At 37.7% G+C, this 26,656-nt stretch overlaps 1 protein-coding gene across 3 annotated transcripts in view; it reads right to left on the minus strand.

Annotated features, from left to right (window-relative positions):
• CERKL (CERK like autophagy regulator) overlaps positions 1 to 26,656 on the minus strand; it is a 108,504-nt gene that overhangs the window by 16,618 nt on the left and 65,230 nt on the right. Inside the window, exons 3-4 of one of the 3 annotated variants that reach the window (XM_077776379.1) lie at positions 14,939 to 15,070; positions 6,626 to 6,689 (exon numbers count right to left, since the gene is read on the minus strand). The exons of 1 other annotated variant lie outside the window; for it this stretch is intronic. In XM_077776379.1, the coding sequence (XP_077632505.1) occupies positions 6,626 to 6,689; positions 14,939 to 15,070 (196 nt within the window). The remainder of the gene's footprint in view (positions 1 to 6,625; positions 6,690 to 14,938; positions 15,071 to 26,656) is intronic. One more of the 3 variants, XM_077776380.1, reaches the window with a different exon arrangement.

Below are 26,656 nucleotides of genomic sequence, written 5' to 3' on the forward strand. Positions count from 1 at the left end.
ATGTGGGTTAAGAGTCATTAAAACATTTCAACATGTTAATTCACATTGAACCTGCATTTTGCTCTGTTAATATCCAAAAGTATATTGTTCTTATTTTACTGCTTATGTTAATAGTCATGTGCAATTCATTTAATTGCTAATTTTCAACATAGCTCTGGAAAGACAGACAGCCATAAAAATCATGTAAAAAGCTTTTATCATTAGTATATAAATACAGTAATTGCAAATGTGACCTGTTTTTTCTTTTTTTTAATCTCCTGGACATTCCTGCTATATGACACTTTTAAAATCACTGTTTTGACTGCAGTCAGTACTCCTAATAATTTTTTTAAGATCTCATGGTAAGTAGACTATAGCAGAGGTGGTGGTAGGAATCCATGAAAGAAATACATAAGATTTCAGAAACTTGTTCCAAGTCATTTGTATTTAAAAAAATGCAAAATGATCTTAAGTAGCAAAATCATATTACTTTACACAAAAGGAGGAAGAGTTTGTATTACTGAAAGCAGGTGTTATAATTCAAGCCTATAAGGGTCCAACAAAAATGGAAGAGTAGACTGAGTCTAAGGAGGGACAGATTCCCAGCTCCAGCCCACTCACATTATCTGGGAGGCAAGCCTAGAGGACCATATGCTCTGATTTTTCTAGAGAAGCTACAGATTCTGAATTTTGGGTGAGCTCCTGATTTGTCAATATTATCAACCAGCATTCAATACATTTAAAACCTCTAAGTGGCAAACAAAACAGCCTATGGACCATGATCAACAGGTTTTAAATGGTGCCCTAAGTTTAGGAAGCTGTGGACATTGGTGAATCCAGGGAGTCCATCGACTCCCTCCACCTTGCTGTCAGCATTCCAGCCCCCGCACAGAGATAAGGGTCAGCCTGTGGCTGCACACAGCTTGCCTGGGAGATCCAGGCCCACAGTTCTAAGAGACTCCAAGACATGGGTATCACCCAGATCACCTTTGGCTAAGGGTATTATCTTAAGTCTGAAATATTTCTAGAGGTTCACAATGTGGCCACTGATTCAGAAAAAAAGTGACAGTATCCTACTGAGGGTCAACTTTATGTCAGCTAATATGTTGATTCTTTTCTATCAAATCCTCAGAATTCTATAAAGTAGGCATTCACCTCATCTTTATAAATGGGGAAGCCAAGGTTCAATGTGAACCTTATCTATGTGATTTCAAAGGTCTCTGAGATGTGCCAACATTCTAGAAACTTAATTATAACTATTAGAGTCATGCCCTTTCTACCTGCTGAGATATGTGTAATCTAAAAGGATCACATAAAGTAATCCAACAAAGCATCTAACTTCACACAGAAGTTGGCTTTTCCATTTAATATAGCAACATTGACCCCTGAAATCTTGCATCTGGTTATAGAATCTTGCACATGTTAACTCATTGCCAGAACTGATAGAGATGCCTCCTCTGGGAACATACTCTACTACAAAAACCTTTGAATTTTTGCCCTAACATATTCTATGTTAAATATTTTGAAACTATAACAAATGATAATTGTGACAATAAAGTAACATTTAGTGAATAGTTACTATGAACTGGCACTGTTTTCAGCACCCTCCATGTATGAACTCATTTATTTCGAACAATAACTAAATGCACTAGATGCTTTTACCTTCAATTTCAAATTAGGGAACTAGCACATAGCAAGATTAAGTAGCTTTTCCAAGGTCATTACATAGTAAGTGACAGAAGGAGGATTAGAAACAGAAGCAATGCAGCCTTATAGACTGTACTACTACTATTTAATGTATTATAATCCTTTCCTGTATGTGAAACCTAACGAAAATCACCTTACGAGAGGTTTACTATTTTGCAAATCAGTTCGTCCATAGAATCAATGTGGAATTAAATTTGTTAGGAAAAAAATATTTATGTTGACAACTACTATATCATTAGAAAAATCTCCAGGTATAGTTACTCAACCTAAGGGATATACTTAATGCAAACCTACCATAAGAGTCTGGACATAACAAGAAAAGGCAAACCAATCAATCAATTAAAAAAAAATAAAAACAAAAAACACTGAACAAATAAAAACACACACAACCTTTTATAATGAGTTAACCACACTTAAGTGTTAATATATTTTAACACTTTGTGCAAGCTGTGCAAGTTTGTGCAAGCTGACAAGTTAACCTTAAAGTAACTAATCTTTTGCATGTAGTACATCTTATGTTTTTAGAATAAGTAAATTCCTTCTTTCCATGACCCCAAATACAATGATTCTGCCTAGAAAAGGAGAACTGGGGCTGATGGCTTACTTCTCTTTATAAAAAGTGATATATTTTTTTAAATTGGTGTTTGTTTACAAACCAGTATCATCCTTGAAATGTTCAATATATTATTAAGTTTTGATTTAAACTTTTTTCTTTTTTGAAAAGAGGTACTTTTTAAAAAATACTTAGTAATACAGATATCATGAACAATATGATAAAATGTCAATGTCTAAATCATTATGAGTCTAGTTAACGGTAAAATTAACAAAGGGAGAAAAAAACCTGTTATTTAACAAATTCAAATACTATGAAGCAAAACTGGAAAATATTAGTATATTTATAATTGCATAAGAGCTATAGATTAGCTTGGGGTGCCTGGGTGGCTCAGTTGGTTAAGCATCTGACTTCGGCACAGGTCATGATCTCACGGTTTGTGAGTTGGAGCCCCATGTCGGGCTCTGTGCTAACAGCTAGCTGAGCCTGGAGCCTATTTCGGATTCTGTGTCTCCCTCTCTCTCTGACCCTCCCCTGCTCAGCTGCCTCTCTCTCTCTCTGTCTCTCTCTCTCTCAGAAATAAATAAAAACATTAAAAAAAGAGCTATAGATTAGCTTAACCATAGTCACACTTGTAAATTCACTCCTACTGCTTCAAGTTTGTGCAGCTGACATTACTCTTCCCCCTGCCTTTACCAAACTTTCTATTCATGTGTAGTAAAAATAGGGGGCAAATAAAAAGTGACACTCCTACAAATTTTAGCAATGGATCTTAAAGTGCTTGCTAGAACACACTGGAGTTGCACAACAGCAGTCTTGAGTACTGATAGATGCGCTCCTGTTGGCTTTTATCTCATAATGTGTCTTCATAGAAAATACATAACTCATTCAAACTACAAAATTTTAGCAAGTAACATTTCTTAAACAGTATTTGCCACCATTTTGCTTTATTAAATAACATGCACAGACTCTTTCTTGGATCTTAAACTCTCTGGTCTGTGTATAAAAACCTTTAGATGATTTCCTAATCAGGGAGAGATGTTTCCTGCTCAAGCTCTTGAAGGAATGTGAGCCCCTCTCTCATCGATCATAGAATCTTGCAGGTACCTTATCCCAACCTTGAGTCTTTTGTGCCTCTTTCTCAAAAAGTACTCCATGGGGCGCCTGGGTGGCTTTGTCGGTTAAGCGTCCGACTTTCGCTTGGGTCATGATCTCGCGGTTCATGGGTTCGAGCCCCGCGTCGGGCTCTGTGCTGACTGCCAGCTCAGAGCCTGGAGCCTGTTTCAGTCTGTGACTCCCTCTCTCTCTGACCCTCCCCTGCCTACGCTGTCTCTCTCTCTCTCTCTCCTAGAAATAAATAAAACATTTAAAACAAATTTTTTTTAAACTACTCCAATAACCATTCTTTGAGCAAGTTCAGAAACAAAGAACTCACAAGTGGAGTGGATTCCATTTTCAAATACTTGTGAGAAAATTGTTTTCTCTTTTCAACTGAAGTATATTTGACATGTAACATTTTATTAGTGTCAGGTATATAACATGATTCAATCTGTGTATGCATTGCAAAATGATCTTTACAAGAAGTCTAATTACCAGCCATTAGCACACCGTATTACCAAAAAAATTATTTTCTTGTGAGGAGAACCTTCAGGATCTCTTTCAGCAACTTTCAAACATGCAAAACACTATGCCTGACTACAGCCATCATTCTGTGCATTACACTTCTCTGAAGTGTTTATAACTGGAAGTCTATGCCTCCTGATCTTCACCTATTTCACCCATTCCCCATTCTCCTCCCCACCTGCACCCACCAACCTTTTCTCTTCATCTTGGCATTTGTGACAACATGGAAGGTCCTAGAGGGTATTATGCTAAGTGAACTAAAGTAGAGAAAGATAGATATAATATCTATATGTGGAATCTAAAAACCAAAATAACAGAACTCAGACATATGAAGAATTGTTCTTTTAAAGTGTCTAAAGAAACTGTTTCCATTGTTTTCCTCGTATACCTATCTACATACTTCTAAGTGGAGTAACTTAAAATTAGCATTTTACTAGGTTTTCCTAGCTCCCAGTGTGAAAAATTGGGCCCATGAAAATAAATGAGATATTTAAGGAATCTTAGAAAATAGATGATTTTCAATAGACATTTTAAATTATTAGAAGTCCTAAATAAATCAGCATGCTGTAGAATTCAGAAACTGTTAAATCACTGGAACTTAGATCATAGAATGGTTAGATCAAACTATGTGGTTAAAAAAATGTGGATAATACAGGGTGCCTGGGTGGCTTAGTCAGTTAAGCGTCTGACTTCAGCTCAAGTCATGATCACACGCTTCCTGGTTTCGAGCTCTGCATTGAGCTCTATGCTGACAGTCTGGAGTTGGCTTCAGATTCTTTGTCTCCCTTCCTCTCTGCTCCTCCCCTCCTTGTGTGCTCTCTCTCTCTCTCTCTCTCTCTCTCTCTGGCTCTCTCTCTCTCTCTGGCTCTCGCTCACTCTCTGGCTCTCACTCACTCTCTCTCAAAAATAAACATTAAAAAAATTTTTTAAACATGGATGATAACTAAGAGATCTGTGTAGCACTTAAGGCCACACTGCTATAAATAACAACACCTGCCATGTGAAATAAAAATTTAAGTATTTTCAGTTAAAGAAAACAGCACTGTTATACTACACTTGAGCAATAGTCTTTCATCATTCTGCAAAATTCTTCTTCTTCCTTACCTAATATAATTACTGGTGGAACTTATTTATACATACCACATTTAGTGGAATACTTCAAAATGCTGATGGGCAGGACCAGGTCTAATATCTATATCATCTGTTACCCTCATTATTTATATAATCATGTTTTGAAAAAAGGACTTACTTGCATTACAGACACACTTACGTACTCACAATTTGTGTGACTATGCAGCATATTAAGGTGGTAGCTCATGGGCATGATTCCTCCAATTACTTTTCTTAAACTGTATACTTGAAAGATAATTTCCCAAATGTAGCCTGTTAATCAATCTGTCTAGCTTTAAGTATAAAGCTCTTAAGTAATCCCCTACCTCATACTCTTCATCCTCAATATTTATATAATGTTGCCATCTAGATTTACTCCCCTTAAATTCCTTTTAGAAAAGTCTGGGTTGGAGACCCCTGGGTGACTCAGTCAGTTAAGCATCCGACTCTTGATTCAGGCTCAGCTCATGACCTCAGGGTTCTTGGAATCAAGCCCCGCATTGGGTTCCGCGCTGACAGCATGGAGCCTGCTTGGAATCCTCTCTGCCCCTGCCTCATTCATGCTCTTTCTCTCTCAAAATAAATAAATCAGCTTTTTAAGAAAAGTCTTGTTTTACCTATCAACCTTTCTTCTTCATACACTAATACTGTTTCTTACCAAAAAATACTAAGCATTTCTGGAAAAACAATCTGCTAATGCCATTTTGATTGCATCACTTTCCTCCCTAAAACATTCCAATAATTCTTTGGGAAAAGCAAAGCCTTTCACTCTACAGTAAAAAGACACAACTCTCCTTCCCAATATTATGAGAATTTTGTCGTTTCCTGCCCATCATCATGTGACACAAATCATTCACAGACTTGCCACCTTTTAAAACTCTGAAATGTTAACCCTTGCAAAAAAATCTTCCCTAAAATAATATAGTTTTGTCTTCCACATCAAACCATCACTTTAGCAAATTGATTTGCCTACTTTTTTTAAATGGCCATTAAAGAGTAAGTCACTTGCCTTGCTTCTAATGTTTGCAAGACAGTGAACAATTTCTATGCACTCCAGCAATGTATTGCCAGTGACAGTTTCCAATGCCTATTAAGTGTAGATGACACACTTACTTGGTAGCCACTAAATTATAAAAGAATTAAAATAAGCATCTTTTATTCATACTGAAAATAATATATTTGTTTTTGTAAAATATTTACCCTCAATCACAGCCAAACTAAACAGTGGGTAGCTATTAACACTATCAATAAATTTGCAAAAGAAGATCACAGTTAGGTTATACTATATGACTAGTATAATATAATATCTTCCATCAATGCTTTTCTAGAGATTCATATGTTTAAAGCCAAAGAATTAAGGACTGCAGATGCAAATATATGCACCTTAGGTCAGTACAATGTGGTACTCTTTGGTTTCCTGGTACTTATATAGATTTCTCCTTTTGCTTTCCTATGCCTGACCCTGAGAGGTAGACGACCAGGCTGTATTATCATCATTAGTTGTTATTACATAGATATGAATGAAATAGAATCTAATTACATCCACCATGAATGCAGAAATATTTATAAGTCCCAAATATGTCACTAAAAACTATTAAAAACATTTCATAACATAAGCTACATGACATAATACAGATTGATAATATAACCTACCCATCAAATTCCTGGAGTTCACATTCCTTTAGCAGCGACAGAGCGTGCCCTTCATATTCTGTTACTATTTTAAAACAAACACACACACAAAAGGTGAAAGTTTTAAACAACGATCTATGCTTTTTAACTTAGTTTGGCAAAATAATATCATAAACATATGGTCAGGTCACAAAACAACATTTATTCTTGAATATTTATATTTTAACCATGGGAAAGGGGATTAAATGCTACTTGCCTGATGTGTTTTATAGCTTTATGCAAAAGAGGGTCATATATTTGTTCCAACTACGTAAGTCATTTGGGGATATCCCACACAGAGCAGTGAGATCATTCATCTTGGTGCCTGTCTGTTCAGTGTTCCCTTCCTGCTATGACAAATAAGATACATTTCCTTTAAATCAGACGCCTAAGAGCAGCAGTATTTTGAAAATAAGGCATATTAGCTGGTATCAGACAGTCAATGTTAAATCGCTTTGGCAACCTTACATGAATAAATTAGTTGAAAGGTTGGTGTAAGATTTACATACTAGAAGAATGTGTATCTGGAACCACTAGACTAAAAAGACGAGGAGCTGGATGTGAAAAAAGGAAGCAAAGCCAACACCAAGGATAACAGACCCAAAGCTGAGGAGGGTGGCGGCATGGACCCACCGGAGCCGGATCCTCTGAGGAAATGAATCTGTCACTCCCTATCGCTGTCTCTACAGTCACGAGGCCCTATGCAGTATCGTAAATGCCAGTGGAGACAGGGTAAACTGGCACACTGCAGACGGCACCAAGCATCCCCGCCACATTTAGCATTTTCTACAGCAGCGTTGCCAGAAGAGACAGCCCAGCTGTATCCTCCCATCAAAGATTTCTGCTGACTGACATGACACTGCAGATGGATTTTTTGTGTAAGAATGTGCATCATTATATGCAAGATTACATTAATCTTTCATGCCTGTCTGTCCCTGGTGCCAGCATGGTTCAAGCTTTTCCCACAATGTTTTTAGATATTGTTAGAAATTATTAGTCTTGGTGTCTAAAAGGATCATTCTGTGTCCAGCAGCATTACATTGTAATTCTCCCTCAGCTTATTCAAATGCTGTTAACATTCACGTGAATACAACTTCTCCCGATTAAATTCTAATCAGAAGAAAGCTGTAAGAAAATGAAGTATAAAATATTAATATTAATAAGCTTGGAAGGTTATCATAAATGATTGTGTTGATCAAGGATAGCCTCAGCAAGTAGTTGCAAACTTCAAAATACAAAATGTTATATATATACGGTGAAAATACTTAATGATATTATGAAGAAATGTTTATGCTGAGAATCACTTGGTCAAATCTCGCTTTTTATGCAAAAGCTTCCTTTGGTAAAGCTTTTCAAATCCAATTCAAAATTAGCTTTAAAATTATGCTATGGCTAAATGCTATCTTTGTTTAGGAAAAATTTTAAATACTATTCTATTTCTTTGATCTTGTAGGTAGAGTTTGACTATATATTGATGCAAATTATCCAAGAAGACTGATTTTGTAAATGACATGTTAAAAGTTAAAAAAAAAATAGTGACCTGGAACAAAGAAAAGATGAAAGAAACTTGATCACAATATAGTAGGAAAATGAACAAAAGGAGTGAAGTGCTTGGTGTCAGGGAGCTCACATTCTGGAGGAAAACACTAGACACTAATTTTAAAACATGGGTGTACAGGGGAGCCTGTGTGGTTCAGTTGGTTAGGCATCTGACTTGGGTTCAGGTTATGATCTCACAGTTCATGGGTTTGAGCCCCACACTGGGCTTTGTGCTGAGAGCTCAGAGCCTGGAGCCTGCTTTGGATTCTGTGTCTCCCTCTCTCTCTGCCCTTCCCCCTACTCGTGCTCTCTCTCAAAAATTTATTTTTTAAAAAATAAAACATGACTGTACAATATGAAGTGGCAAGAAATGATTATAAAGAAAAATAATATAGGGAAAAAGGATAGAGAATAATCAGGACTACTATTTAGCTATAATAGAAGGAATTGAAATATGCATTTAAACAGGATATTATGGGCCATGGAGTCAGAAAGAGCCAGGTAAAGGGTAGACTGCTGGGCAAATATAGTGTCAAAAGGTTACTACTAGCCTTTTCTTTCACTTGCTTTCCTTTTCTGCTGAGAATGACACCTTATGCCCTTTCTAGTCAGGAAATTTGGAGGCTCCACTCTTTACAAGGCTTTAAACTCAGTTCTCAGTGTTGGGATTTCCCCACTCACCCTAACCTTCATTTTAAATATTACTTCCTCAAGAAGAGAAGATTGGGGGAAAGTAAGGAGGTTAATGCTGAGTGATAAGCTGAAATAAAATCAGATGAGATTTTGGGCTTAAGGTAAGGTTTCTTAGTCTGGTAATAAAATTCTATTATAGGCTAAGATATTGAGATGGCATTTTCTCTCCTGTTCTACAGGTACTTCAGACTTAGTGAGCTCAAAATTTAATCTGTTATTTCCACCTTCATATTGCCTCTCAAATATATTGTTCCACCATCCCCTCTTTGCTACCCAAGACAGGAAAATTAATTCCTAGCTTGTCCCCCTCCTTCCTTTCCCAACCACTCCAAGGCCAAGACCAGTTGTTTTGGTCTGTACTGCTCTAGCATCACATCTCAAACCAGTACCCATAATCCAGCCACTGCCATTGTTTAATGAAGAGAGTACAACAGTCTTTATCCTACTCAGGACAGAATGACTTTCTCATTTATTTGATCAAATCCTTTTCCTACATAACCTCCACTGATGATCCTTTATTGTCTCCAGAGACAAAACTCTGACTCCCTGACATCTGAGTATTAGAAACAAGATTGGCTATATACATCCATAATTATTTAAGGGATAACAAAAATAACCTTTCACCCAGAAATCTCTCTTTAGCTGGATACCATATATGAACAGGTACTATCCAGATTTTTATTAAAATATAGGTAAAATTGGAAAGTTATATTACCTCAGCTTTCTAGCATCTTTTATGGCTCGGTTTAATCAAATTGCCTAGCTTTCTGCTGGGTCAGATCAGTAATAACAAGAGCATATCCAAGGAAGGAGGACTTTAGGAAAGACAAANCTAAAAGTATTAAAAGTTAAACTCATGACCCTACAAGGAGGAAATTTTTTAAAAACGAAACTGACAACAAACTCCACTTTCATGATAATTCCACCAGGGCCAGACAGGGCGTAAAAATTATCTGGTGACTAGGCACTCCCATGGGCTCTGAGCTGACAGGGATCAAGGCTAAATTCATAGAAGTATCTTTGGTGTGATAATGATGGGGAGTATGGTAAGGTCTAGCAGCTTTGTTCATGAAAAGATTGAATGAAGGAGATGGAATTGCCCTCATGAATGAGAGAGATCAAGGGCAGACATAATATGTTTTGAATATTTCAGTGACTCTTATATGCAAGATGAGACACATTTATTTTGTATTACTCCAAAAGAGAACACTGACTCTAAAAATTACAAGGAGACAAAAATCAGCTCCCAAGGTCTTCATGCAGTTTATACCTTGCACAAAGGCATTTGGTCAAAGGGGCAGATAAGTTTGCAATCAATCTAGCGAGTATACCTATTCCATATGCTGGTGACCTTGGGCTGAATCAGCCCAGAAATAAGGACACCTTTCCATAAGTTGACACAAAAAAAATAGAGGCCTTTTTCTAATGTGCACAAAGGCACAGTGACCCTGAACACGAGATAAGAATGTCTAACAGTATTCACCAGTAAAGGCAGATACTAACATAGGGTGCTCAAGCAAAGGCTGGGAACTCATCCATGCATTCCATCCCTAAACTCCACCACATAGGGGAAATTAAGCCAGATGGCTTCTAAAGTTCCTTCCATTTGATTTCTCTGTTGCCTTTTTTCACTTTATTGTTTTATGAATTATCCTATGAATCCATGACCTCTCAAAAATTCTCTCCGGCCTTAAACAGTGTAATTCCTAAAGTCTGCTCTGTTTTGGGGGTAAGATAAAGACAAGGTAAACACAGGCTTACCACTCGTTTTTCTATGACTCACATGTCAACGAGTTATTAGAAAAAAATAACTCTCTTTTCTAAGTTCTTCCAGAAGTTTTTCTGATACTGTTATTAGATAAGATACTGTATTTGTGGTGGGAGCAGAGGGAGAATGCAGCTTCAGCCCAACTATTTCAAAAGATGTTGCTCTATACTCAGAAGTAGTCAGGGTTTCAGTTGTAACTAAAATGAAAAGTATATTTTTGTTAATGTGATTTTTTTTTTTAACTAGAAGTTTGTACCTTTTGACCCTTCACTCATTTCTCCTACCCCACCTCTGGCAACCATCAATGTGTTCTCTGAATGTACCTGTTCAGTTGCTTTTGTTTAAGATTCCACATATAAGTGAGATCATATAGTAAATTTATCTTTCTCTGACTTATTTCACTTAGCATAATGCCCTCAAGGTCTATTCTATTGTTAAAAATGTCAGGACTTCCTTCTTTTTCATGGCCCAAATAGTCTATTGTACATATGCATGTATATAGGCACACCACATTTTTTTTTTTTTTATCCCTTTATCCATTGATGGACACCTAGGCTGCTTCCATGTCACAGCTGTTATAATAGTGCTGAAATGAAATGTGAAGGTGAGGATATCTTTTTGAGTTAGTGTTATTGTGCTCTTTAGATAAATACCCAGAAGTATAACTGCTGTATCATATGGTAGTTCTATTTTAAAATTTTTGAGGAATCTCCATACTATTTTCCACAGTGGCTGCACCAGTTTGCATCCCACCAACAGTGCACAAGGGTTCTAAGGGTTCCTTTTTCTCCAGATCCTCACCAACACTTGTTATTTCTTGTCTTTTTAGATAACGGCCATTATAACAGATGTGAGGTGATATATTTCATTGTGGCTTTAATTTGCATTTCCCTGCTAATTAGTGGTGCTGAGCACCTTTTCATGTTCCCGTTGGCCATCTGTAGGTCTTCTTTGGGAAAATGGCTATTCAGATCCTCTACCCATTTTTTTAGTCCAATTATTAATTTTGCTGTTCTTTTTTGAAAGAAATATATAGAAGATGATCTTTAAATGTATACATCTAGCTAGAATTTTTCAAATCCTTCCTCATTTATATAATGCTATCTCCTTGTGAATACATCATCGTGTAGAATGTATTATGTAATTTATACTCCGTTTAGACTCAGCAATGTACACATGTTAAAATAATGGTCACACCGGACACGTAGAAAATACATACCTTTTCTGATTTATTCAGGTATTTTTTTTCTTTCAAGGTGTGAATTGAATCTTCCTGTTACATAATGTATAAAACAGATATGCACAGCATCTTTCTATAGCACTTCATAATATGCAAGGAGTTTCAAATGTATTACCTGACTCAAAGTACAAAACAGTAGTGTGATTCAGGCAGAAGATTCTAAAGTTTTCAAGCATCCACATGTGTATTCAGTCCTTCACACAAAATAGGAAACTTTTAAAATATAAATATTTAGCTAATGTACATACCACAGGGGTTTATAAGCAAAAGATGCAATTTTATAACTTTGCCTGTAGGAGGAGTGTTAGGCAGCTAATAATTAGCCATTCTGCACAAATATATAAGAAAATTCCAAATTTGCTTTATGTAATGTTCTAATTTTATTTTACATTAAACTAAATATACTATTCAGTAATATTTATAAATGTAGGGGAAAAAGAGCCCAAGGACATAAAACTTTTCTCTCCAATACAAAAGGAGGAAAGTGCATTCTTCTCATTTCCTCTGCCTTAGGCCATATTTCATCATCTACCAGTCTACCTACCAGTTTTCTTTCCTTTATTCTCTTTCACTTCCTTCCTAATTTCTATTCTGCTGGCAGAATCATCTTTGCTAAACCAACTTCAGATTAATGCATATTGAGCAAATTCCTGAGTGTGGCCTCATCCAGAATCTGGATTTAAACTTCCTCTAGTGTACATTGTTGGGAGCCTTTTCAGAAGCCATTTGGGCCTTCCCCACCCCCCGCCCCCAATAGAAACCAGATTTGGTGTAGGTATTTTCAACCTTCAGGAAAAGGGAGTCCTACTTCCAGCCTATGGAAAGGGTCTGAATAGTTAAAAGAGTAATTGCTCCAGGTTGGCCACACATAATAAGACAGTCAAACTGACAGGAAGAGATTTTAATCCTTGTTCAGTATTAAAGCGTGTTAGATCTCTCACATATACACACCTTTCCCCATCCCATTTGATTTGAATGAAGAAGGGATCCGATCCCCTGAACCATTTTATGATGATGGGAAAGATCAAATTTAAGATGAAGTCAAAATTGAAGAAGCCAAAGCAAATTAATGAAAGAATTCCTGCTGGCGAAGATGTGGAGAAATGGGTACCCTTCTACACTGTTGTTGGGAATGTAAACTGGTACAGCCCCTCTGGAAAACAGTGTGGAGTTTCCTCAAAAAATTAACAATAGAACATGGAAAGAGCCTAAAGGTCCATCAACGGACGAATGGATCAAGAAGATGTGGTTCATCTATACCATGGAATACTACATGGCAATGAGAAAGAATGAAATCTGGCCATGTGTAGCAGCATGGATGGACCTTGAGGGGGTTATGCTGAGCGAAATAAGTCAGGCAGAGAAGGACAGCTACCATATGTTTGCACATATAGGAGGATTAGGAGGAACTTAACGGGGGACCGTGGGGGAGAAAAAGGGGGGAAATGGGGTGGGGGGACAGGGAGGGAGGCAAACCATGAGAGACTCTTGAATGTTGGGAACTGAGGACTGATAGGTGTGGGGGAGAGGGGAAGGGGGTGATGGGCATGGAGGAGGGCACTTGTGGGGATGAGCACTGAGTGTTATATGGAAACCAACTTGACAATAAACTATTTAAAAAAAAAAGAATTCCAAAGATATTATGGGTACAACACACATCCTGAACTGAATGACATATAGTAGTATCTACATCAAACTTCTGGATATTAAATCAATGAAACAAAATACTTAAGGTTAAGTTTGCCAATCAGTTTATTCAGCTTTTAATTGTTTCATCCTAATACCAATTTGAAACTTTTCTTTCTACCCATCTTTGAAAATCTTCATTGGAAAGGAACGATAGATTTGCATTGTTTCTTTTCCTTACAAATCACTTCTAAGCGAATCAAAAGCCACAAAGGTAAAAGACTAACTTCTAACTACAATTTTATTTTAGTTCAGAAATTCCTCTTGTATTTTTCATGATAGTTACTCTTGAACCTCCATTGTAATAGATACCTTTGGGGGTGGCTGACTTTCCTAAAAATATAAGGTTCAGTGATTTGTTTGTTTTTGTTTTTGTTTACTTCTTGTAAGGAACTTCCTTCTACCTCCATCCATCAAGTCAGAGGTGAGGGCATCAAGTCTTATTTATATTGTGAAACCCATCTCCATGGTTACAGTTGAGCAAAACCACATCGTTCTGAATTCCTTCCAAAGGAACTTATAAATGGGACTAGGAGAACCCAAGTACATTCTGACTTTGTCTCCTGAATAGTTTTACTATGCAATACTCTTCATCAACTTAAATTTACTACAATTTTGCACTGTATGTTAGTGACATTACATAGAAATGAAATCAGACAAACTGGGGTTATGATTTTTGACACCATCAGCCCTCCTTTTCAGTCAACCCCCCATGGGAAAAATAAGAGTCTCAAAGGAAACAAAGGAATATTGGTTACCAAATTCAAAAAGTTGAAAAGGATTTTGCTCATCTTTTTTCTATTAACTTTAGCTTTGGCCAATTTCTATTCTCCTCAGCACAAATCTAAGCACCTTATTTATTTTAGGCAATGACTTTAAGCTACTGGCTTCTCTAAATTCATCTAAACCAGCACTTACATGCTTAGTTTTGACCTAACCAGCAGGGGTCAGAGTCAGAACAAAAAACACCTAATGAAGGATTCCATGGAAAGACATCAAACAGTTAAGCGAGAAAAAATCAATTGCTTGCCAAACTGTAGAAATAATGTGTAAGTAGGAAACATCTCAATGAAGATATCAAAAAGTATGCAGTTCTCTTTGAAATGAATCCTAATAATTTTTAAAGTCTGAAAAAAAAAATGGGGGTCTAAAGAGAAAAACACTGATATTCTAATAAAAATAACATAATAAAAGGGAAAAGAAAATAAATTATAATCCTGGAGCTAGCTGTGGTAGGTTAGGGAAGCACATAAAAAAGCTTTAAATATTATAGGTAGTTTCCTCACTTTGACTTAAGAACAAATATAGGTTATTTTGATTCCTAAGTATTATTTTTTAATGGCAAAATTATATTCTGAAAATGACTTACTTGTTACGTCAGTCTTTATTCCTGCAGTCCTCAACAGTGGTTCAACCTTCTCATAATAGACCTGGGTAGCTTCTTTTTTGTGGCTTTGGGGGTTAAGAATTATTTTTAAAGACTTTGGTCTATTTGAAAAACCTAAGAGGAAATCATAAAGACAAAGTTAAACAGTTTCCATCAGCATTTTTTCTTTCATTTTAAAACCATACACTAAGTCCAGTTCGAATGTTATTCACCCGTTTAAATAGCCATTTGCTGTTTTTATCTGAAATTCTTAGAAGAGTTTTCCCAAACTTGGCATTATTTTTAAAACACTTACATTTTCCTAGCAGTTAAGTAGATATATCCCTCTTAAAGCATTTATGAAGGAAAATGTGGATGAAAGCAACTTTGTGAATATTATTAGGCAATGTTCACATACATTTACAAACTCACAGATAATACATCAAATGTTCCATTAGTATTTATTTCTGGGGGAAAAAAGCAAAAGGCTGCTAAGAACAGAAAGGTCCACTTCCTCTCCTAAGATAAATATGCTCGTTATTGGAATTGGGCACTCCAGTGACCCCAGGGCTACCCAGGCTTGACCTGTAGATGAGCCCAGGGTGGAACAGAGTACACAGGGCTGGGTCAGGGCAAGCACCCAGAGTAATGCATGCTGGGAGCGAAAAAGAGGGTTAGGTCGAAGTTCAAGCCTGAAAAGGGGCCAGGGGAGAAAGGACTCTTCCCCTGAGAATTGGGAAAGAAAGCTTTTCAGCAGGGATTCGATGAGAGTGCTGCCTCACAGTTGGGGCTGAGATTTGATACTACAATTTTCTGGGCTTGCAAGATGCTTATCACTTAGACCCAGTTGGAGCAGGTGCAAAGCAAATTTTCTGTTAGAAAGTGCAGGAGGGACCGAGGAGCCAGAAGAACACTAAGGATCATTTCTTTCAAGGTAAGCTGCTGTCATAGAGCCACTCTTCAAGGCTAAAAAAGCAGTTACTAGCATTCACTCTTTATACGGAAAAAGTCCATTATACCAAAGTCAGGTTTTTGTGCTTTAAGTAGAGATATTTCATTTCTCATCATATTTGATAGAAGGAAATCTTTTGACAGCACAGACGGTGTTGAATTCAGGGAGAGTGTTAAATGAGGAAGAGATAGGACCATGCTGAACTGCCTACATTTTCTGTAATTGTCCCTGTGCTCACTATTTAGCTAAGAGGCCTTTGTCGGTCTCATCATTCAGTCTTAAAATCTCAAAACCACGCTCAATTCCTTCCATTTTTTTGTTTTTCTTTTGTTTTGTTTTGTTTTTCTCTCTCTTCTGAATTCTACACTCAAACCAGTGCCCGGATCCACGAGACGGTAACTATTTGCTTCCACACCTTCCGTCCCTGCAGGGACAACTCACTCTTCTTCCGCTTCCCCCAGGTTTCCCACATCACATCTCCATCAGCCCTGCTGCCATGGCTCCTCATGCCTGTGGGCGAGCCGGAGCCCTTAAAATGTCGTTCAGAGCCCTTCCCCAACCAACTCTAACCTATCCCCTCCCCTCCCTCTCCCATGTATTCCAGAAACATTTATTGAGCATTTGTGCTGACAACCGGAGCCAAGTGTTTAAGACGTGGTTTGTATTTAAAGGAGGAAGGTATTTCCAGCAAATAGAAACTTTACAAGACAAAACAGACTCATTAACAGAAAGGCACCAACAACCAAGGGAGCGTGTAAGAGGTGGGTGGTTAATTCTTACCAGGGATCTGGAAGGGGCTTTCTGGAGAAGGGAGTATTCAACTGGGGCTTTTGGCTCAAGTGGTTTTCGCTACTTAGAATTCCCTCCTTCCTCACACCTCATCCTATCCCTTAGCAAAACAGCAGGAGCGGGACCAGAGAGGAAATTCTAAGCAGAGGCCAGCATGAAACTCAGAAAGTGCAGAGGTGTTTCCGTTCCATTTCAGCTGCCTCATCATGCTCTGGCACCACCGAATCACCTGCCAAATACCAAGTATGCCAGACCCTCCTTCGTTCAGACAATGTCTTCCGTTCTATTCTACCTTATCACCATTCCTGTAAGAATTCTGTCACTTTTTCTTTTTATCAAGTAGGCCTCATGCTGGGGCTCAAACTCATAACCCTCCGATCAAGAAATGGCACGCTCTACCAACTGAGCTAGGCAGGCAGCCCAAATTTTGCCACTTTTTAAAAGGTCACCTCAAACACCATTTCCTCACTAAAGCCTTTCCTAATTCCCAGCAGAATTCACCTCTCTGGTTTCTCATTCCCGCTTTATTCTATGTGCCTCTATTAATTACTTTTTGTATCATTTACACACACACACGCACACACGCAACTCATGAAAAACCCAAAATCTCAGAGCCCCCATTGCCAACGTGGGACAGACAATATGAAATGGAGTAAAGACTATAATATAATCATACTAAGGGGGAGAAGGAAAAACTGTCTTATAGTAGAATGACAATAAATATGGAAGAAATTACAGAGTTAAAAAAAACTCTGTTTACCACCCATCTATATTAATAATAGATTCAGGCAAGACTCAGCAATGCATAGTAAACCATCAGTGACAGTCAGTTGGGGAACAAAATATTTACTTACTGTTAAACTCTGTCCCTCTTTATTGTTCTCATTACAAAGGGTTAAAAGGGACATTTACAGTTGGGAAATCTAGCAGACACCTCCTTAGTCAAGTGATCAAAGTTAACCATACCCTTAATTTACAAATGGATACATTAGCATGATACCTTGGGATACGCATTTCACAACACTGAGGACATAGCACTTCTGTGGTGTGTAACGTGGCCCGAACAATAGAACACTCAAATGAACTCTAGTTGAGGGGCGTTCTCAACATAACTGCCCTAAACTCTTAAAAAAATGTCAATATCGTGAGAGACAAAGAAAGGTGAAGACATGTTCCAGATTAAAGGAGACTGAAGAGAGGAGAACTAACGGCAATTCTGGATCAGGTAAAACAAAAACAAAAACAAACAAGCAAAAAACCAAAAAGACAATAAAAGCCCGAACAAACAAACAAACCTGCTGTCCTTTAACCAGGAAGGACAAAGCAGACAAATCTAGGGCTCACGTTCATTAAAACGTGACAAGGACAAGAAACTTGTTCTACACCTCAGAGGCCAAGACTCAGATTAAATATCCAAATTAAGTTTATCTTACCTGGTATTTTTATCGAAAGACCCTGCTTCATTGCTCAGACAGAGAAAGTCCCAGCCTGGAAAGTATCTAGGCACCAAGTTTAGTCCTCAAATGCTATAAAAAACAATTTTTATTTCCCCTTCTTTCGATATCATGACTCTGGAGTAACAGATGATTTCGGAAATGAGAAACAGTCATTTGGGGCTTATGAGGATAAGCACATTGTAGTTGAAGGTTTATAGCCTTATAAATATACATGTATAAAATTGTATGCTATATGTCCAATGTAACCTTTGTGACACGAATGTAACCTTTGTGACACAATCCCCTTAGTCAGGAAAGAGGCTAAAACTATTAAGACTTTGTTAAAAGATTTAAACAAAGGGATGCCAGAGTGGCTCAGTCAGCTAAGCATCAGACTCTTGGTTTTGGCTCGGGTCATGATCTCATGGTTTGTAAGATCATGCCCTGCAGTGGGCTCTGCACTGACAGTGTGGAGTCTGCTTGGGATACTTTCTCTCTTTCTCTCTCTGCCCCTTCTCTGCTCATGCTCTCTCAAAATAAATAAATAAGCTTAGAAAATGATTTAAACAAATTAATTTTATTCTTAAGCCCCCGTTTACAATAGCAATAGAAACTAAATTAAGCACAATGCTCCATTCCTTAGACATCCTGATATATTGTCGTCCTTTTAAACATAAATCAACAAAGCCAATTTTTCACCAGAGCATGTATTCATTTTTCTCATTCATCTTTTCCTTTTGGGTGCACTTAATATGATGATTATGAAGCCAGAGTCCAAGTATATATAACATTAGGTAGCAATTTGATACCTAGTTAGAGATCAGAAAGGGGGATTTCTATTGAATAAAGCAGAATTTTTAAAAGATTTTCTTAATTGGGAGCAATTAAGAGATATAATTAAAAAGTCCCCAACCTCTCTGCTCTTGGGCTCCCTCCTCAAGCCTCTCTCTACTTTATTCAGCTCCTTTAGCACACCATGTTCCCTCTACCACGGTGCCATCGTTCTCACTCTGCCCTGTCTGCCCACCGACATTTGTTGTTGCCACTTTGTCTAATTAACCTGTACTCTTTGTCTTGATCTCACCTTAGTCATCACTTTCTTGGGAAGGACTTCCATGGCCCCCGTTGGCTTTGTGACGCTAACCAGGTCATTTCCCCCTGTCATTTGTTCCTACAGGCCCATACGCTTTCCAATCTTGATTCCTGTAGCAATATAATTTTATATCTATTTACTATTTGTTCTCACAGATTAGACTGGAGACTTTGTGGGTTTTTCTCCATGACCTATCTCCTTAGGGCAGGGCATATAACAGAGGATGATATATTTGATGAATGAATAAAAGGGTAGTGTCAACCTCTGGCCATAGGAATAGAAATAGCGTCCATTCATTTACCACAAATAACTGCACATGTACTATTTGCCAGACAGCATTCTAAAAGCCAAGGCTCTATCAGTGAACAAGAAACTTTCTTGTTCTTCATGAAGCTTCCATTTTAATGGTAGGGGACAGAAATAATAAGAGAATTTAGAGTATGTCAAGTGGTTAATATCGTCTAAGGATAAAATGAAACCCCAAAATAGGGGAGGAGGACAAGGTAGAAGAAATGACTTCCTGGCCAGGGAAAATCAGATGACTTCCAGCCCTGTAGGCACTGAAAAGGACTTTGGCTGTTTTTTTATGTTTTTTATTTATTTCTGAGAGAGACAGTGTGAGCAGAGGAGGGTCAGAGAGAGAGGGGGATACAGAATCTAAAACAGGCTCCAGGCTCTGAGCTGTCAGCACAGAGCCTGATGCGGGGCTCGAACCCACGAACCGTGAGATCATGACCTGACCAGAAGTCAGACGCTTAACTGACTGAGCCATCCAGGTGCCCCAGGACTTTGGCTTTTGTTCTGAGTGAGAGGAAAAGCATGGTGATTTGTGAACAGCACTGGAACATAACCCTGCGCGTTAAGCAAATCATTCAAGCTGCTGTGTGGAAAGCAGACACTGTAGGTACAAGGACAAAGTAAGAACAGGTGGGAAATGATTGCGTTTGGATGGAGTGAAGTGGAGATTACAAGAAAAGTTAGATTCCAGACATATTTTAAAGGTAGAGCTGACAGGATTTGTTTATCCTTTAGATGCTTTATGTGAAAGAGAAATAGTCAAAGAGTAGTCAAATGTGTGGCTGGGTAAGGGGAAAGTGAAAACATAAGGATTAAGAACTAATGAAATAATGGTAGAATCAATTAATTGTAGTCTCAGGATGGGGGTTGAATAATTTCAGGAGTTGGGAGAGCAGATCAAGTAAAGTAGAAACGCAGAAGCCAATAGCTACATGCAGGGTAGGATGCTTGAAAGTGAGACTGAGTTACTGATAATGACAACAAAAAAATCTGATGAACTTCATGTTCATCAGAATCATCTGAAGGGCTACTTAAAACACAGATTTCTGGGTCCCAGCCTCAAGATTTTTAGACTCCGTTATCTGGGGTCTGAGAATTTATTTATAACAAATCCCCAGGTGACGCTGATGATGCTGGGCCCAGATGACTATAATAAGTAGCACTAAGCCAGTGGTATCGAACGAACTGGGCTTCAATACTGAGGATTTTATTTTTTTATTTTTTTAATGTTTAGTTATGTTTTTTAAGAGGCAGAGACAGAATGTGAGTGGGGGAGGGGCTGCGGGAGAAGAAGGCACAGAATCTGAAGCAGGCTCCAGGCTCTGAGCTGTCAGCACAGGGTCTGAAGTGGGGCTCGAACCCACGAAGCACAAGATCATGACCTGAGCCAAAGTCAGACACTTAACTGACTGAGCCACCCAGACCCCCCCCCCCCCACCATCAATACTGAGAGTTTTCAAGGAAGGAGAGAAAATGGTCTCAAAATAGCAGTGAGGTGCAAGAAAGATATGGAGACATTAACACCTCTAGGATCAGTGGTCTGAAATGCAAGACGGAGAAAACAGCCATCACCTGAGGGCTGCAAGGGACGCTATAAACTCCTGAGAGATCTGGGTCTCTCTACTAAAGTAAGAACATAAGGGAAATTTGGGGGAAAGTGGTTGAAAATATAGGAGACTTTACTCAGTGTGGACTATTCATTCCACAGGGCAGAATAGTGTCTAGAGTGAAGGAGGGCGGGAATGGTGTCAGGTTAGAGGGTGTATAGAGAGAGCCTTAGACAAAAGTCAATCCAGCTGATGAAGGCTTTAGGCACTAACACGGTATGAAAGAAATAAGAATTGTTTGCAGCAGCTGGGATTGGAGAGCGGGGTGTGAGGAGTGGGGTCTTGCCCCAAACACAAGGCGATCTAAGAATTTATCCTCCCTCCAGCCAATGGCAAAGCTGGGAGAGAAGAGTTCCAAAGCCGCCGACCCCCTCAGTAGACCAACCAAGGTTCAAATCTACACCCAAGTCTGTCTGAGGCACTAGGTTATGCTCTTCACACAGTGATCTCAGTGCAAATGCTCTATGTTTGAGAATCACGCGGTCAGCTGTCTGCTGTACAAACATTTTCATGGTACAAAATTCAAAATCTCTGTTTTCAGCTCATTCCTTGATAGCCAGTTCTCCTCCTCGGTGACAACCACTGGTATCACTTTGAGAATCCTTCCAGAAATACTCTACGCATATATAAAAATACAAGCATATGTTCTGTAACTGTTTACAAAGATGAAGCATCCCTATCCACTATTCTGGATCTTGATCTTTTTTCCTTTTGCCATATTTTGGAGATGACTTCATCTCACCACATAAAGTGTCATTCCCACTTTCTTTAAAGCTGCCTAGTATTTTGACTGGATGAACCTCAATTTAATTAACTAGTCCCCTGGAGATGTGTATTTAAGTTGTTTCCAATCTTCCTTTACTGCGAACAATACTGCAATAAACATCATTTTGCATCTATTTGCATGTAACTGCAGGACAAACTTCTAGAAGAAGAATTACTGGATCAAGGAGCATGCACCCTTGAGACTTTATCCTATTGCCTAATTACTTGCTGTTGAAACATTTTAGAGTTGTGACCCTCCAAAAAATGGGTGTTAGAGCAAAAGTAATTGATTTTAAATCTTGGCTCTCCCACTCACCAACTCTGTGACTTTGGGCTATTTGTCTAAATTCTCTGTTTTTCAATTTCCTCATCTGTAGTATGAGGGCAGTAAGAGTGCTTCCTACACAAGTTCATCATGATGGATGATAAATAAGCAATTTGAAGTGCTTAGAAAGCACATGGCACATAGTCAGCAATTTAATATCGCTACCAATTTATGCGCCACCAGGGTCAGAGTGTCTGTTTTCTTACACCCTTAAAAACCCAAAATATTTTCAAACTTTTTTATCTTTGGCAGTATAAGAGCAATATTGTATCTCATGCTAACTTCAATTTACATTTCTCTTTTTATGAGAGAGGCTGAGAAATAAAGTATCTCAATCAACTGTCAGTTTATAGCATTAACTACTTCTTTCTTCATATTCCCTTTGTTATGTTACCATAAGAAAATCTTTTTTTGTTACATGAGTTACTTTTCTGTGTCATTGGCCTTAATTTTTATTTATGCCATTTTTTTCTGTTTCAGAAAGATCTTTTTTTCTGAGTTTTAATTTTATGCACCTATTGTTAGATTTATCATTTTTTATGGTTTCTGTGTTTTGTCATATTTAATAGTTTCCTTTTGTGTTACAAGAAAACACTATATTTTTCTTCTAATAATTTTATGGTCTCTATTTCATATTTTTATTTAATCTTATCTAAAATTTCTCTTAATAGAGGTATAAAATTGGAACTTGACTTCACTATTTTGCCAGATAACTATCCACCAGTCCCAACATCACTCATTGGGTAATCTTTCTCTTACAGATTTCAAATGCCACCTTTAGATATATCAAATTTCTGACGGTGCTTGGATTTCTTCTGAACCATGTAATCTGAAGTCCACTGATCAATTCATAGGTCAGTACCATGTTTCCAATATTATAGTTTTGAAATGACTTAATTGTTGAGAGAGTAGTCTTTCCCTTTTTATTACTTTCAAGAATTTTCATGTTTATTTTTGCTTGTCTTTACACGTGACTTTTTATGTTTATTTACTTTTGTGAGAGAGAGGGACAAAGTATAAATGGGGGAGGACAGAGAAAGAGGGAGACACAGAGCCCAAAGCAGGCTCTGAGCTGTCTGGACAGAGCCTGACGCGAGGCTCAAACCCACGAGTGGTGAGATGATGACCTGAGCCAAAGTCAGACCACTGAGCCACCCAGGCACCCCTACACATGATCTTTAAAATCAGTTTGTCTAGGATAAAAAAAACTCTACTGGAATTTTATTGGGATTAAATAGAAAACAAATAGAAACAGTTTGATGTCATCTTTCTATACAAAAACATGGTATGCTTTTCCATATTAAGTCTCCCGTGTTAAACATGGAGTACCATGTTAAACATTTTTCAGCTAAATGCTGAACTAGATTTTTTATCTTTTCTTTTCCTGTCAATATGCTCCCAATTTCATCTCCCAACTGCCAACTGACTACATCTATCAAAACTATTAATTTCTACACCTCACATATTTCTTAATTTTCTTTGTTCATCACGAACATTTCCTTTATTCTTTTGGATTTTCCAGGCTAAAAGTTGTTTCATTGGCTTTGTACTTCCCTGGATGTTGAGCATGTTGATGGATGAATGAATAAAGAAGATGTGGAATATATATACAATGGAGTGTTACTCGGCAATCAAAAAGAATGAAATCTTGCCATTTGCAACTACGTGGATGGAACTAGAGGGTATTATCCTAAGCAAAGTTAGTCAGCCAGAGAAAGACAGATATCATATGACTTCACTCATATGAGGACTTTACATACAAAACAGATGAATATAAGGGAAGGGAAGCAAAAATAATATAAAAACAAGGTGGGGAACAAAACATAAAAGATTCTTAAATAGGGAAAACTAAGGGCTACTGGAGGGATTGTGGGAGGAGGGATGGGCTAAATGAATAAGAGGAATTAAGGAATCTACTCCTGAAATCATTGTTGCACTATATGCTAACTAACTTGGATGTAAATTTAAAAAATAAACTAAAAAAAAATTATTTCATCTGCAAATAATGGTAATTTGACTTTCTCTTTTCCAACTGTTATTCAAATTTTTTTCTTCTCTCTTCTTCTTGCATTGGTTGGATCCACCAGAAGAATATGACTAATAGTGCTGTTAAAAGATACTCTTGTCAGTTGTAGAATTGAACTGAGAATACCTCAGAAGTTTTCCCATGGAACCTTTATATGAGATGTGTATTTATCATGTTGACGACATATCAATCTATTCTTTTTAAGAGTTGCTTGGCACACATAAACAGACCAATCCATAATTTTCCTTTTTTGGATTTGTATCATCAGATGGTGGTATATATTTCATGCAAATTCTAAATAAAATCTAGGAATTTCACTTCTTTCTCTATGCCCTACAATAGTTTAAATAGTATTGAAGTTTCCTTTTCCTAAAAGGCATGGTAGATATATCTGTGAAAATATCAGAGTAAGTGTTTTTTGTTTGTTTGCTCCTTAGGAGTACAACAAAAATTATTGCCTCGGTGGTAATTGGTCTGTTTAAATTTTCTATGTCTTCTAGAATCAGTTTGACCATTTTTTTTCCTAGACAATAGGCTTATTCACTTCATCCTGCTCCTAGGAGGACTCCCAGGTTGCTCACTGGGTTTAGACACTGTCTTCTTACTGAGTAGTAGTAGCTATACTATTTCCCCTTGATAATTAGAACTGATCATCTTTGGCAGCATAGCAGTTTCATTATTTTTTTCCATTTGTTGCTTATATTTTTCCATTTATTGGTTCAATAATGTAGCCAACTAATTCTCAATGTCCAATTCAATTGAAGTATTGTCATGTTCCCGTATGAAAGCATTTTTCTCTCCTATTAACATCTCTAAAGCAACAGAGTTCAGAATTGTAGGGGCAGGGAACAAAAATCTTATGAGTGGGTCATTGGAGGTAAAGTTAAGAGATAATATGTACATTTTCATTTCTTGGTTCATAGACCCATGTATTCTGTTTGTAAAACAGAAACTACTTCACAAAATTTTGTTTCCTGGGTAGGATACCATGTAATACAACAGGAAACATGGTAAGACCAACAAATCCCATAGTTGTCAGCCAATTGCCTCACTTTTTTTGATATGTATGAGTCCCTTGATCAAAAGCTGTACAGAATGTAAATTCACTGAACAAGATATTTAGTAGGGTCACAAATGGTAGTGTTGTCAGTAACACAGTGAATAGGAAATTCGAGTCCATACCTAAATCCAATCCAATGGATCCAGGGGATCCAATCCATCCATTCATAACAATGAGCCCTAACCACTGACTTTCCACAGTGGAGGGATTCCAATGTAATCAACCTGACACTAAGTGGTTGACTGGTTGCTCTAAGATACAGAGCCATATTTAGGCTCAAGTCTGATCTGTTTACAGGTACAGAGTACTCAGCAATAATGGGAGTCAAATCAGGCTTGGTGAGCAGAAGTACTTGCTGGTAAACCCATATATTTCTCCCCATGAAGGTGACTTTGTTTATGTGCTCATTGTGTAAGCTTTAGAGATGGTCTGAAAAGACCCTGACTTACATCTGTAGAATGGGATACCATGCCTGCCTAACTAGCTCCTCTTTTGAAATAAATGCTCTTTGGTGAGACTCTACACAAATCACAAATCTTATATTCTGTTCTTATTCTGTGAAAACCAACCATATACTTCTGCCTCCTACATCCTTGTCACCAACCTTCTAATTTTTTTCTTCCAAGTTCTTGACTATTTGGCAAGCTCTTAACCACTGTCCATGCATTAAGATGGATCTATCCCGGGGTGTCTGGGTTTGTGGGTTCAAGCCCCATGTCGGGCTCTGGGCTGACAGCTCAGAGCCTGCAGCCTGCTTGGGATTCCGTGTCTCCCCCTCTCTCTGCCCCTCCCTCGCTCACACTCTGTCTCTCAAATATAAATAAACGTTAAAAATTAAAAAAAAAAAAAGATGGATCTATCCCTCTGGCCATCACTCCTTTATAACTAGTATCAATTATCTGAAGTTCTGCCCGCCACAAGAATTTTCTTTCCCTATCTTTTAGTAACACTCCAGTGGGGCTGTAATGCTTCAGTAGCTAATTACTATATCATGAAGAACCCATTTATTTCTCTTAGTTTCCCAGTCATAGAAAACATCTCATGAAGCCACATATGTGGGAGAAAGAAAAAGGAAGCAATGCAGTAACAGTTGTAGGCCACCAGCATATTCGATTTACTAAACCTTTCTCCTCTAACCATTTCGTCATTATCTCTATAAAATGGCTTTTTATGTAAAATAGCTAGAGTATTTTATGTTTTATACAACTGGATCTAATATCTAATTAATACAGATATCTAATAGACATCTCAGAGTTAACATATTCAAAACTGAAATTTTGATTTTCCCTACACCAAATGGGGTCTAGCTACGCATAGTCTTCTCTATTTTACTAAAGAATTTCCTCTTTCCACATGCTCCAGTCAGAAACT

The sequence above is a fragment of the Crocuta crocuta genome, unplaced genomic scaffold (assembly GCF_008692635.1).
Source record: "Crocuta crocuta isolate KB4526 unplaced genomic scaffold, BGI_CrCroc_1.0 scaffold17, whole genome shotgun sequence".
Taxonomy (NCBI): domain Eukaryota; kingdom Metazoa; phylum Chordata; class Mammalia; order Carnivora; family Hyaenidae; genus Crocuta; species Crocuta crocuta.